The 15,484-nt window shown below is 39.5% G+C and overlaps 1 protein-coding gene across 3 annotated transcripts in view; it reads right to left on the minus strand.

Moving 5' to 3' along the window:
- The window catches only part of CSMD1 (CUB and Sushi multiple domains 1), a 2,034,404-nt gene that overhangs the window by 1,017,647 nt on the left and 1,001,273 nt on the right, over positions 1–15,484 (minus strand). For all 3 annotated transcript variants that reach the window (XM_031669914.1, XM_031669913.1, XM_031669915.1), the window contains one exon: positions 14,268–14,475. In XM_031669914.1, coding sequence (XP_031525774.1) covers positions 14,268–14,475 — 208 coding nt within the window. The remainder of the gene's footprint in view (positions 1–14,267; positions 14,476–15,484) is intronic.

Here is a 15,484-nt window from a genome sequence, read left to right on the forward strand (position 1 = left end):
TAGGGACCTCCCAGACTGCATGTGCACTCCGCCACCTGCACAGCGAAGCCATCCTGCAAAGCCAGTGGCAAGCTTGACTTCAAATGACACATTGATGTTCCCAACAAAATGTCACACATGCACAGAGTTTACTGAGCCAAATTTCGATCCATTGCAAAAAGAAAAAGCTGACGACAGATGAGGAGTCTCTGTTTTCCTATTTAGACTTTTCAATTCCAAAGCAGTGAATACTTTTGGTTCTAAGAGAACAAACCCAGAAAAAGAGACACGTTGATACATGTTTCTATCACGTAAAGTGGCATTAAATAATGACTAGCTCATTTTGAATCCTGAATCCAGCACTAATAAGTACACTATTTTGATTTTTCATCTAGGTTATATATATATATAAAATATTATATATATATTATATATATATATATCCTACAATATTTAGATTCTTCAATTCAAGTAAGAAAAAATATAGCTAGGGGTTTCATTTGAACAAACTGCCAAGGCTTGTTACTTGTGTTTTATGAAAACAGAATGATTTATTGGTTCAGGATTCTGTGTGTGTGTGTGTGTGTGTGTGTGTGTATTTATTTGTGCGTGTGTCTGTGGGTGAAAGGAGATCATACACACAAAAAACTAGAGGGAACAGAAGAGAAAGAGGAGCAAGAAGAAAGCCAGAAATAAAGAGAAAGTTTGCATCTTTGTCCAGAAAATGAACACTTTATTTCAAGCTTTATTGCAGTTCATTATAAGCCTTTAAAAATAGCACTCTGGAATTTGGTGAAGATTTGGGAAAGACGGATTATTCAGCTTCGGGGAAAATCACGGATCTCATAGGGTGGCTCTGACCACATTTTGATGACTGTGCTCATGTTCTTAGCTTTCGAAAACACTGTGACTTTTATGTTACTTAGGGGGGACTCGTCATGAAAAATTACACCATAGATCCTGTACTTCTGGAGAAGGTGTGATGGATGCCAGCGGAGCCTTCCTTGTCCCTTCTCACAGTGTGTGGTAAATTAGAAGGTATCTAAGAAGCGCTGATGGGTTATAAATTCAAGTCCCATTTCATACTTTACAAAACTCCCACACCATGTACAAAGCACATTTGTAGAGGATAAATTATTTTTAAAGCAGGCATATGTGTTCTCGTTTATCAGGGTTACATATTGCATTGTTTTGTTTTCCTTTTCTTAATAGAAAGGAAATGGATGCACATCTACCCTCTTCTCTAGTCTGATGTGCACGCACACACAAACACACGTGGGCATGAACACTCACACACTTTAGAATGTAATCACTGCTCAAAAGTCTTCAGCCCAAATGTTTCAAGAGCTAGATACAATGAACACATAATTTTACTTCCTGGATTACTCTACTATGGAATAATAACAGTTTCACTTTATTTGAAGGGGCACCACCTTCTAGAAGCTCCTTGCCTGGCAGAACTGTTGCACTCACAGAAGCTTGCTAGGTTGACACTAGAATTCTCATTACAGCCTCCAAGAATGAAGTAAGGACTTGATTCAAGAAGTTTGATTTAAAGGCCTGCCTTTAAAATGTTAAAGTGATTTTTCTTCTTCTTTGTTTTTTTGAGATGGAGTCTCACCCTGTCGCCCAGGTTGGACAGGGTGAGACAGCATTTTTCAAAGCTGAGACTGTACCCTAGGTCTGTCTGAGCATCAAATAATTATTCTTCCCAATTCATTGTGCACTCTTGCTTTGAACATTTCAAATCATTTTGCATAACTCAACTTTTTTTTTCTCATTCTAGCCTAAAAGTTTCCCTGGCTATCCTCTGACTCTCAGTTAAGCCAGGCCCCACCCACTCCCCTGCTTCTCTTTGCTATCTCAAAGATAGGAAAAAGTCTTTTCCTCTTCATTATATGAAGACCCCTTCCAAAAATCAAGGATCTCATATGTGGGAGCTACAAGTTCAGATGAACAGGATTTCTCAGGTCACTGGAAGGCACCACCTTAAAATCTCTCCAAGGAGCCCTTTTATTTTAAAGTGCCCCGGGCCCTGTGAGGGTGCAAAGACACGGGATGGAGCTTTATAACTTCCCTTGCCTGGCTGAGGGCATCAACATTCTTTCTAGGATCCTTCCCTACGTTTCCAAAAGCTCAGTGAAAACTCTTCGAGGGTGTTCATTGAGATGTAGATCCCTGAGCACTTAGACACACCCAGACAGACTTTCTAGCCACAGGCCCTGGACATTTCCGTGTTGAACACGTTTCCAGTTCAAGGTGAAATCTGAACTATCATGGTGTAGCCATGTGCAAAGCTGAGCAACTGGCTTCCCTGGCTACCAAAAGCAAGATCCTCCTCCTTTCTTTTTCTACTCCCATGATGAGCAGACCCTTATAAATTATAAGTGTCTTATTCTTTCAACTTTCTCATTATTTATTTTTTTCCAATCTATGCAACATACCAAAATCATAATTTTCCTAAAGCACTGTTTTCCTTATACCACGAGATATAGGGACAGAGTGAACATTTTACGAGCATTTAACCATGGAAAATGTATTATGTTTGAGTTTTGCTCAAGGGCCTGCTTTTAAAATGTTAAAGTGATTTCCTTTTTTCTTTTCTTTTTTTTTTTTTTAAGATGGAATCTCACCCTGTTGCCCAGGCTGGAATGCAGTGACACGATCTCAGCTCACTGTAATCTCTGTCTCCCGGGTTCAAGCAATTCTCCTGCTTCAGCCTCCCGAGTAGCTGGGATTGCAGGTGCATGCCACCATGCCCAGCTAATTTTTGAATTTTACTGTAGAGGGCATTTCACCATGCTGTTCAGACTGCTCTTAAGCTTCTGACATCTAATAATCTGCCTGCCTCGGCCTCCCGAAGTGCTGGGATTACAGACGTGGGCCACCACGCCCATCCAAAATGTTAAAGTGATTTCTATCATCATGTGAAAACATTGGGATTACTTTCTCCCGTCTTTCCGGAATGTATTTATGCACACAGCTTCTATCCGAGTTCTACGGGAGAAAGCAATCCAGTATATGCACTTCTTTCTTTACACACACCGTGCCCACAACAGCAGCCAACACTCTTCCTGTGTACATGCTTCCCATGCTGAGGCTACACAGAGCCCAGTGATTCTGTAGCACGTTCTGCAATGACCTCCCTGAGCAATGTTTTCTTTCTCCTCCAAACACGGACAGCATCTTTGCACCTGCATTGCTGATTTGTTGTTGATCACACCATGGCATGATAATGACTAATGGATACCATTAGTCTCCGTTCCTGGTAAAGTGGTAGGTTTCTGACTTTTTCTTTAATATTCACCCAGCAAGATAAGTATCTTTCATCTCTTCTTATAGTCAGGAAACCAAAACTCAGGGAGTTAGACTCTAGCCCAAATGGTGCCGCTATGAAGGGGAGGAACGCCATTTTTAATTCCTCATTCTTCTCACTCCAAGGCCAATTTCTCCTCTGAGAACTGTGAAGGATAAACAGGGCTTTGCTGATAAAGCAAAATAGAGAGTTCCCAGACAGAGAAAATGGATTGGAAACAGGAAACTGCAAGTTGGAAGGAGCTCACTAGCAGAATAAAGTGCAAAATGGAATGTAAATATTGACAGAACTCAGGCCAGAGCAGTCTCTGCACCATGTCAAGAAGCATAGCCTTATCCAAACCCATAGTTCCAGATGTTAATGGATACCCTGCCAAAAAGAAATGGTTCAGGGTCCAATCTGTTTGGCACATTGCAACATCTTCTACCTGATCTCTGAGAGTCACATCGAATGGTCTGACATCAAAAGACTGAGAAATGCCCAACAAAGGAAACCGCTCAACTTTTTAACTCTATGTTCTTGAAAAGAACTCAAAATGATTTTACTTTCAACACACAGCTGTTAATAGACTTGGAAATGCTACTGTGCCTAAAAACATAGGGAAGCTGTTGAAATATTGTGATTTTTTTAATACCCTTTTGATGTCACCTCTTATTCATAGTAATCCGCTGGGCAGCTGGGCTGGTTCCAAAAACTCAATCAGAGTCTCTAAGCAGTGAGACCCTGGTGAGTCTGTGAATCCTAAATCTGAAACTCAATATTGAACCTCGGCTTTCTGGATCATCTCCATCTTGTCCCAGCAGCCCATTATAAATATCACACAGCATTTCAACAAAGACAAAAGAGCTTGCATCAAATTCCAAAATAGCATAACTACTGCAATGTTGTTCAGTTTGGAGGAAAACCTGAAATTATGATGAATAATAATTAGTTACGGTTTTAGTTCTGTGTTTGTCAAATCTGTACGCCACTCACAAGTACCCTAGCCTCTCACAACTCAGGCTCTGGAGCAGAGAACAGCAGCACCAACCAGAGCCGAACGATTGCTCAAAACAGGGAATCTCTGGACTCACTCCGGAACTGCTAGATCACAGTCTGCATTTTGAAAAGATCTCCGGTGAGTCCTGTGCACATGAAAGCTGGAGAGGAACGTTTAATAGGTAAATACATACTTCGGTCAAAATTCCACTGTTCTCACATTTCATTTTTACCAAGTGATATACAGGATCTAAACCTGGATAGCATTTTGATATTCATTCACAAAGTTGACGGGCATATACAAAAACAACCCTGAATGTTAAACAATGCTGATTATGGTCAATTATATTTCCAAACAACAAGGAAGGGTCACCATGTAGGTCCTAATTTTTCTTTTAAAGTGATATTATTACTGTTGTTATTGTCACACAATTCATAACCAAGTAAGATCAATGTTTTAAAAGTCGAGTGGAGAAGTAACAGTTTTTATAACTCAAAAAATCTGAAGGTTATTTGCTGAGCACAGACTTTTAGAACTAGATATAGGTTAAAATCATTTTTCAAAACACTTTCTATTTCAAAAGGTTTTTTTTTTTTGTTTCATTGTAGGGCAAAAATCTGAACCCTCTATGGCACGGCTTCTCACAGCAGTAAACGTGCAGCTAGTTATAGCAATTGCTGTGTGGGGTGGGCATCGTGCTAAGGGTTTTCCAAGTGTCTGCTCATTTGCTGTAGTTAGCAGCTCTCCGAGGGACGTGGCGATCACTTCCATTCCACAGAAAGCGATCTGGACTTCCAGAGCAAACCTGCTCTAGGTCATCAAGCTCAGAAGTCATAAACCCAAGACTAGAGCCCAAGTCTCATTCAAACCGAGGTCTGAATCAGTCATCTTGGCTTAGCAACTATGCGTCTACGGCCTGATCATGGAAAGGTAACGAAGAAACGAAAGAGGGCATTGCCCATCGCTCTCCAAGATAGGTAAGAGTGGCTTCTTAGCCTGCTGGAACCAGTTGTGGTAACAGAGACAGAAAACCTGGTTTCTCTTCTAGCCAACTAACAGCACTCCTCAGAGGAGGATAAAGGACACGATCTATTCATGATGCAGTTCTTTTTTTCCCCAAACGATAAAGGGATTGTGTTCAGAGATTTCTCAGGTGCCATCTATTTTAAATTTATGATTCAAAAAAAATCAAAGCCTTTATGATATATATCTTTATTAAGAAATGATACTGTGATTCTCTAAAGAGATTTGAATCAGAAGAACTTAGGTACTCGTATTTATTAAAGTCAAAGGTGGGAAACGTTAATGTTCTAGGCCAGTGCTCATTTAAAGGACATATTAAGCTTGGATAGCATGTGCCAACAGGAAGGAACCCAAGCCACAGAATGTCACATTTGTTGGAGGAGTATTGGATTGCACAAAATTACCTTACTCTCCTAACCAGTCCTCCATGAAATTGTGCAAACTTTCAGAAGAAAGAGAAAAATTAGATATTCATGGCTTCGAGAGGAACTCTAAATGAAAATATCGAAATGTACAATTGGAACACGAGGATGTGCCAACTGGTTGATTTGAGGACTAAATGAGAGTTAAGCAGCATTATTTGAGAACGACTAAACTGGAGCGGGCACAACGGCCCTTTAGAAGGCAGTGTGTTTTCAAACGAAAAATGTATTTAACAGTGTTAATTTAGTTTTACTTTTTTATTGTTTCCAGGATTAAGGGCCACATACAAAAAGAAGGAAGTGTGATTATAAAAAACAGGTATTTCATAGTTGGCGAAATGAATTTTAATCCATAAAAGAGGTATTTTTTTTTCATTGCCTACAGCTTAAATAAATTATAGGAAATGTATTTTTCAATAAAATGAGGTTAATTTGGAGAAATTTGATATGAGAGAAGTATGACACAAGAGCTGCAGAGTTCATCTCTGCCCTAAGAATGGTAAGGATAGAGACTGGGAATTCTCTCCTGGGATAACAATTTTTCCTACTGTTCCCATCTTTAGAGACCAGGGATGTTTTCTTCTTCTCTGTTACCCCTCAGTCGGGACAATTTTATGGAATCTTGGGGTAAAATATTACATTTTGTCCATACCATTCAATAAATTAGAAAAATGTTCCATATTTCAAATATGTATTCTTTGAAATCTTTTTTTTTTTAACTTTATTGAAATTCTGGTATTTACTTAACCCAAATTAAAGGATTGCTCTAGAATGCTATTTCTAAAATTTGTGAAGAAATCTGAAAGTTGGGCTTAATTCTAGGAAATAAGACAGTCAGTGGCTTCTCCGAGTTGCAGGGGCACCTGCTGGTGAGTCCATCCCTTTCATGAGGAAGGAGACGGGAGGGCAGGAAATAATTCCTAGGGTATATGCTCCTGGTAGCGAATCAGAGAGTGCAGCTGCCCCTTCATGGAGAGCCACCTTCTTTGCTCCTGCAGGTTGATTCCGACATGAAAGACCCTTCTTTCAGGGCCTGCTAGAGATGGTGCTTTTCAGAAAGACAGGAGGGAAAACGTGTGTTGCAAAACCACACCTGACTGAAACCTCTAAAACACAGCCTACCTCCTTCACTCCACTTGCGGGGTTGCAACATTTTTTCCCAGCAATTCCTTCACTGCCCAGTGAAGGAATTAAACCATCCCTGGCCACCAGCCGAGAGACAAGGTGGAGATTGGAAATTGGCCCCACAGGAGACATTGTGGAGAGGGTGCCTAATCCACCCAGGTGAAAATAAAAATATCTGGGATAAGGCATGTGAAAGAAAGCCACCAACTATGTTAGAAATTCTCCATACAGTAGAATTAGCTGGTATTGAAAAAAATTCACATTATTTGCCTATTGAGTTTCAGGGTGGAGGTACCTAGGTTTTGGGGTAATGTGGGATGGCCTGGTTTCTCCACCTGCCTAGGACTTCAGTGGGTCATTGCATATACAACTCTGATTAGTCACGTCTTTATGCGACAGTTCATGATGACATCAGCCTGTCATCCATGTGTCCTCTTCGAAGCCTGATAATATCCATCATTATGTTATACCCCAAAACATGCTTAACAAGCAAGTATGCTAAGGTGATTACATTACTGTCTAGTTAATAACGCTGGAAAGAAACACGGAAGAGTAGTCGGTGGTGACACCACCACACAGTAACAGAGCTGAGTAGAAATTAGAAGTGGTGGGGCACTTTCTTTGTAGGCACTGAGGCAGAAGTTGCTGAAGAAATTCTAGGATGATAGTGGAGTGCCCACACACTGCTTTCATCTTCCTGTTTTAAAGTTAGCAAAGAAATGTGATCTCAACTCTTTTAAAAAGAGGAAGAAATTATACCTTGGGACTGTCTCTGTTCAAGTCTCCACTCTGCCTCTTTGCTTGCTGGATGGTTGAATATTTAACTTCTTTGAAGCCTATTTTTCTCATCTATAAAATGGGAATAGTAGTATCTCCAAGTAGCAGTAGCAACTATTGTTTACATTTTTCTGTTATATAACCAATACTAGTAATTATTAGTAGTAAATGGTTTTTTTTAGAAAAAATACACTATTGAAAAAACATAGAAATGGCATTTTAAATAAAAGAGGGGTTTATGAATAGAGCTACAATATCATGCTAATTATGTCTTTAGACCTTCAGCTGGTATGTAGAGGTTCAAGTAAAGGAGAAATGTGTACATATATACATATATACATGTGTCTGTATGTACATATATTATACAGTTTTATTGTTAGATATATGTAAATATATTTATAAATCTTCATAATATTTATTTCCTCTTTATGCTATACTTGCTTCCATAAAAAAGTGTTCAGGTGTATACCTTACAACAGGTTTGTGAAATAAAATTACTGAATCCAAATTTAAGATAGAAAATATGGGACTGGCTGTCGTGGCTCATGACTGTAATCCCAGCACTTTGGGAGGCCGAGGCAGGAGAATTACTTGAGTCCAGGATTTTGAAACCAGCCTGGGCAACACAGCAAGTCCCTGTGTCTACAAAAAATTTAAAAAATTAGCCAGGGTTCTGAGCTATGATAGCACCACTGTACTCCAGACTGGGAGACAGAAGGAGATCCAGTCTTAATATAAAAAAAATCATAAAGGAAAACACAAAAAACAAATCTGCCCATTTCAATTGGTGGCACTGGAGCATTGCTGCATGGTCTCCTCCATATTCACAAATGATGTCATTGCTTTTCCAAAACCATTTTTCTCCCAAAAGATGGAACTGTTAGCATGGGATAGGTCAAGTTCATAGAAACAAAGAAAGATGGAAACAGCCACAGTTGCCAAATGCTCTGTGGGTCCCCGGCTGGAGCCCTGGACCAGAAAAGACATCAGTACAACAGCCAGAGGAAATCAAACAGAGTCTAAAAGTGAGTTAGTGGCACGGTGGCTTCATGGATTTCTTGGTGCCAATAATTACACTACAGTTATGTAAGATGTTCACACGAGGGGAGCTAGGTTTACACTAAGGTTATGTAAGATGTTCACACGAGGGAAGCTAGGTTTACAATTGCCATGTGTGAAGATGTCTCACACGAGGGGAGCTAGGTTTACACTACAGTTATGTAAGATGTTCACACGAGGGGATCTAGGTTTACACTAAGGTTATATAAGATGTTCACACGAGGGAAGCTAGGTTTACACTACAAAGCTATGCAAGATGCCTCACAAATTCTGTGGAAGCTAGGTTTTTACAATTGCTAAGCTATATAAGACGTTCTCACACCCAGGAAGCTAGGTTTACACCATGGTTATGTAAGATGTTCAACGGTGGGCTTAGGTTTACACTAAGGTTATGTAAGATGTCTTCGATAACGCAGGGGAGCTAGGTTTACACTAAGGTTAAGCGTAAGATGTTCACACGTAGAGGAGCCAGGGTTTGGTTCACGGTTATGTAAGATGTTCACACGAGGGAAGCTAGGTTTACACTACACGGTTATGTAAGATGTTCACACGAGGGAAGCTAGGTTTACACTAAGGTTATGTAAGATGTTCACACTCGAGGGAAGCTAGGTTTACACTAATGGTTATGTAAGATGTTCACACTCCAGGGAAGCTTAGTTTCATACTCACGGTTATGTAAGATGTTCACACGAGGGAAGCTAGGTTTACACTAAGGTTATGTATAAGATGTTCACACGAGGGGAGCTAGGTTTACACTACAAAGTTATGTAAGATGTTCACACGAGGGAAGCTAGGTTTACACTAAGGTTATGTAAGATGTTCACACGAGGGAAGCTAGGTTTAGGATATACAGCAACTATCTGTGTTCTGCAAATTTTCTGTAAAATGAATTCAAAATAGTTAATAATAATATGAGGCGGGAGAAGATGATGCCTCCTTCCTTTAATTTTGGGGCGGGTGAAAGAAGGATTGGTTTCAGGGAGTCTGTTACTCAGCGTCTTCCTCTGTAATTCTCCCTTGTTAGAAATTAAATAGACACCAAGTCAATTATCAATTAAGTGACAAGTTGAGTAAACACTGGAGGCGTTAACTGACCCTTCAAGGGTTCTCTGAGGCTCACTCAGCTTTCCCTATTTCTCTGAAGTTTTGTTTTAACTTCAGCCAATCACTGATTAGATTGATCTAATAGTAAACTTGTGCTGGGTTAATGGGAACAAAATAAACTAAGGCTACACAACTGTCGCCCAGAGTTTCCCTTGTAAACTTGCCTACACCAGGTAGGCAAAAGGGTCAAGTTATGCTGGTTCATGAAAAATAGAGCTTACACCTTAAAAAATCATAAAGTAACAGATATTTCTCTTGAAGTAAAAAGGCAGCCCTAATCCAAAGCGGAAGAAATGTTCTTGCATTTCTTATGGCTGTTTTCCCAGGAGGGAGATCACATAACCTGTTTGTTTCACTTGCATTATTTCTGTAGTGTTCTTCCAGGTACTGTGCACGCCCCTCTAAGCATTATGATAATGGGATCAATAATAGATGGGCAGTAGGGGATTTCCACGTGGAGGCCTGCAGCTGAACAAATGCACCAGGGATGCAAACGCCCAGACAGGGATGGGTTCACTGGTTGAGCCTGGCAGGGAGGAAGCCAGGATGGAGCCAACTGGGCAGTTGTGGACAGCCTGGGAAGGGACTCTGAGGCTTCCAGGCTCTGTCTCAGGGAGCTGAGGCTCAGTCATGGAAGTTAAGAAATTGGTGCATTTAAATTTGTGTTGGAACACATTTTCAATGCATTTATTTTTATTTTCTTTTTCCTTACCTTCTCTGTCTTCTACACACTCCCTGTGACAGAAGGGGATGGACACCTGGTTCTTTCGTTACATAAGTTCATATTTTCAACAGAGTAAATGCTCCCTCAGTGTTCCCAGCCAAGATTCTATAACCTTAATCCCATTAACCATCATGTGTTAATTTAGAAACCACAGAGGGAGAACTCAGAAATGAAATCAATTTTCTTTCTTCTTGATATTATTAGAAGTACAAGTTACAGGCCACAACCTCAAATCTCTTCAGAAAAAAAAAAAAAAAAAAAAAAAACACTTGGGTAGCTTTACCGCTACACATTTCCTTTCTAATTGCAAGAAAAATAATGACTAGACCATGCTATAAAGTGAACTAGAAATGGTAACTCTCTATTAAAGTAAGGGATTGATAAGAAGCCAACCTGCATAAAATGAGAATCTGACTAGTGTAAAAAAAAAAAAAAAAAAGTCAGTTTCATCTAATGTACATACAGCCTTTGAAGCTTAAATTACTAACCCGCCGTACGCTTAATATACAGATAATTTTGGCACATGACATCATCCCCTATATTGAGACTGCCTCCACCGCTGCCATGGCAACCCTGACTTAAAACATAGCCGAGCAGGTAATTTCACTCCAAATTAAATGAAAATAAGGCTAATCCTATTTTAATCCTAAAATTGTTCTCAACAATTTTCCAAGTAGCTTCTTCTTCGAGTGCCCTTGCTTATGTCCTTTTTAAAAAATAGATTATTGGAAAATCATATGTGTATCTGCCCTCACTCCACTCACAGTCACTCACACCACCCTCCTGGCTCTGTGGAATGATCTGTGCTTGGGAAGAGGTAGCACCACCCACAATGCTCCTCGTCCCTGTCCGTGCAATTCGGGAATGGGGAAACCTTTTAAATATACCCATTTGAGTCATTAAATATTTCAGAGACTGTCAATGTAAAATTACTCTAAAGTAACAGTCTTTTTAAGATAAATCATATTATGCATTTGTATAGGCCCTAAAAAGGTACTTCAAATTACTCTGTTTTCTGTTTTAAATGTGCTCCTGTAGGGTTTCTATAGTTATTTAGGAGAACCATCTTTTGCTTTTCAGCCTCCACTGAAGATTCATTGAAAGCTGAGAGTTCCACTTAAACGCAGTCCTTATGGCTGTGTCAAGATACTTCTTTTGACTATTATGATAAACATTAAATGTCACACACACACACAAAACACTCTGTTGACCCAGCACATATGCTAAATTGCTTTTCCATCTCCACCACGACAGTTACCTGTTCAAGGCTTTATGATCCAGCCTGCAGGCCTGAAACAGAGAAACTCTACTTCTCCGACAGGGCACTGAAGCTCAGACCTGGCCTACACTGACTGGGAGGCTATACACCGAGAAAAGAAAAAGTCCTGGAGTCAGAGACCTTGAACCTGAGCTCTGCCAAGGGTTCCACCAGCTTTGCCATCTCCTGTCCTCTGCACATCTCAGTTTTATTTTTAAATCTACAATAATAGATAAACGGATAATAGTAGATAATAGTAAGAATAATGACTCCACAGGGCTTTTGCACCAAGCAAACAGGACAATATAAGTCATCCTAAAAGTACAAGTATAAATACAACTCTATCCCTGGCTAATCATGGCTATTTGAAGACAGCAGCTAAGCTAAGAGGCAACAGTTTGTCAGACACGAAGGCACACAGGGTCGTAGTTCCCACTGAGAAATTTCCCACCACCTTCCCTAGCAAACACCCAGAGAGATTCCAGTGATGCAGAAGATGTCTTCCAGCCTGGATCCAGGCACCAAGAAGATAGTGATAATCTCTCTGGCTAGCTGTGCTGATATTCTCTCTATGACAAGGATGATCAGCTGTTGCCATAAAGTGCTACAGTGGTCCCGTCAACTTTTCAGACAGAACACGCTTCTCATCACACTCATGATCTGTACTTTCTGACATAAACTAAGTTTGTTTGGCAAAAGCTGCCACTGATCATAGGTTCTGGAATCACTAACAAATCGGCCTCACTTGCTTCTACCTCTCTCCCTACCTGACATCTTATCAGCAAGGCGTGCAGTCAATGCCCAATACCTCTAGACTCTCCTAAAAATAAGACCTTCAACAGTAAGCATATAAACTGAGAATCAGTTCCTGTGCATTTTATACCTCAGTGATTTTCTGAGAATCAGTCCCTGTGTATTTTATACTTCAGTGATTTTCTGAAAACCACAATAATGTAATTTTAAAGCTAGAAAGAGGTTAGATCACTTGAATATCTTTAAATGATTAGCAGAGAATAGGTACTAAAGAGATGTTTAATAAAGTCATTTTTAAGATTTCTTTTTTAGCACACCCTCTCTTTTCACAAATAGACTTGTCTAAAGTCGTAAGGATTGCTTTTGGCAAAACCTGTGGTAGAACTTAGGTTACCCAGCTCTCAGCTCAGCTTTTGTTTCCATGAACTCTAATGTTAGACATAGTGAGATAGGTAATAATTTAAACAAATTCCTGAGTGTTTAAAGTTAAAATTGTACAACATACATTAAGCAGATGGGTCCTGGCTAATCTAAAAGTTTGTTCAGCATGAATAAAACTGAAAACAAAGACAATCTAGGTAGAATTTGCTTAGTTTCTTCTTCCCTCCTATTTGAAATAACATATAACACAAACACAAAAAAATCAACCAGGAAAGGACCTCTCCATGAATAGGAATCCTCTGTATTGAGCCTTGTGCTTTGGAAAACAAAGTGCAATTCAATTCAGTTCCAATAATTGGTTTAAAGCAGGTGGTCCTATTTACAATACGTTTCATGCTTGACACGTTTGTCCTTTAGCCTTCGTACTGAAATGCAAACTGCAACCTGCGGACCTGTTCACTATCCCTCGTTCCATTTTCCCCTCTTCCTACTCATAAATGGCCAACATTTCCTCAGTGTCTACCTGAGTCTCAATATACCTGTTCCTGTTCTGTCATATTTCAAGATCTAAAACAGATAACTGAAGCAGTTTTAATGTGTTCAGAATTTAAATAACAAAAATAACAACACAATTTAACACGCAACGAACGACTTAATTCGAGACAGAAATTAAGCCTTTGAACATCTGTGCTTTTAAGTCTCTCCAATTGCACTTATGGACACAAACAAGACTGTTCTGGCAACCACGACCGTCACCCCTAAATAGGCAGTACTTCCTTAGATCTTGTTCTCCTTTGTCTCTACCAGAGCACACACCAGAGAACTGACCATCCTGTGGTTAATTCTGCACAGATATTGGACGAGGATGTGTGTTAAGTTGTTTTGCCTTTGAGGATCTTGTAGCCACAGGCACTTCCCATAGGTGGCTGCAGGATGTGGTACAGTCTTCAAGAAGAAAAAGAAATGCACAATCATGTATCTGCAGCAGTCTGTCAATGCTCGGTAACGTGAGATAAAAGAGAATACACAATCTAAAAATCTCTGTTCACAGTGACACAGCTCCAGACCAAAGCCAAAACTAACTCGCCTTACTTCGTTGCTTTAAAAGAGTCCAAAAATGAGAGCACTCTAAGCTCAAGCACACACATAACTTCCCAAGCTCCAAACACCAGCACACAGACATCTTAGAAACTTTGAAATGAGTCACAGTAAAGGCAACTTTTTCAGAGCTGAAAGAGCAAAGTAAAAAAAGGAACACTCATGCTTGCCTATGAACGTCCAGAGACAAGCAATTCTTGAAGCCCGTTGGGGGGAAAAATCGGGAAAACACAGCTGTATCCTTTGTGGCATCTCTTCCTGGGACTTACCATATGGATGGAGCTTCCGTGCCACTGATCTCTAAGAAATCGTATCCTTCTTCCAGCTGAAAGTCAGTGAAGACCAGAGCAATGGTGTCCCCGGGCTCAGCCAGAATGGTCCAGGTGCAGTCTGCGTTGTTCTCGTACTCTGAAGGGAAGTGCGGGCTGGAGATGGAGCTGCTGGTCCCACGTAAGGTTCCTCCGCAGGCTCCCTCAGCTGCAGGGACAGAAGCAGAAGGAAAGCATCGCATTTCAGGATGGTTTTCATACACGAGTGTGTCCACAAAGTGTCACTTCTTGATCAGCGACAAATATTTTCTGAACCCAAAATTGAGACACTCAATCTGAAAAAGAATCTTTTGGTATGTTAATGAGTTCTATGAAAAGGCTGACTAAAGTCTAAAATTTAAATTGTATTATTAATTGAATGGCCATTGTGGGAAAGCTGGAAATGGTGGCTTTTCTAAAACGTGGAAAGTGTAGTTGCCATGTACCTGACATTGATAGGCAGCCTAACACGACTTTCAAAGATTTTCTCTGAAACCTGGAAGATGACAGTATGTAAGCAACATTTTGAGGCTTAAAAACATGTGAGCATTTATTATTAATTCATGGATACCTGGCTTTGAGAATACTGTGCTCTTAAAAGAAATGGTTGCCCTAATTTTATTTTCTATAAATTTGAGATTTGGGTTTTGAATTTTCAGATAGTTATTGAGTAACAGAGGCACATCACCTCATAAAAAGGTTCTGAGTAGAAAACAGTTGCATGAAACTTAAAATGGAGTATCTTAGAAAAGTGAGACGTGAAAGGCCAGTAAAGATAAAAGTGCATTTAATATACAAACTAACATTTAAAAAATTATTGGTTAGAAGATAAATAGAACTTGGAAAGTTTGCTATAAAAAAGTTTCCTGTTACATTTATATTATCTATTACAAAACACCACGTACATATTAACCTATATACATAGTTTATATATACATATATAGTTTATATATAACATATAAACTATATTATCATATATAGTTTATATACTATATATAGCCATATTATACATATAAACAATATATATGAGAGAAGTATTTTAAAATAACTTGTTTTAAAGCATGTTTTTAAAAATAACTTCCTTCCCGCATTTCTTTCTTCCTTTTCTTCTTTTTCTTTCTTTCCTCAAATACTTCCTTTGCAGAATGTATATTTAACAGTCATTGATTCTGACACGG

This window comes from Papio anubis, chromosome 8 (assembly GCF_008728515.1).
Source record: "Papio anubis isolate 15944 chromosome 8, Panubis1.0, whole genome shotgun sequence".
Lineage (NCBI taxonomy): Eukaryota > Metazoa > Chordata > Mammalia > Primates > Cercopithecidae > Papio > Papio anubis.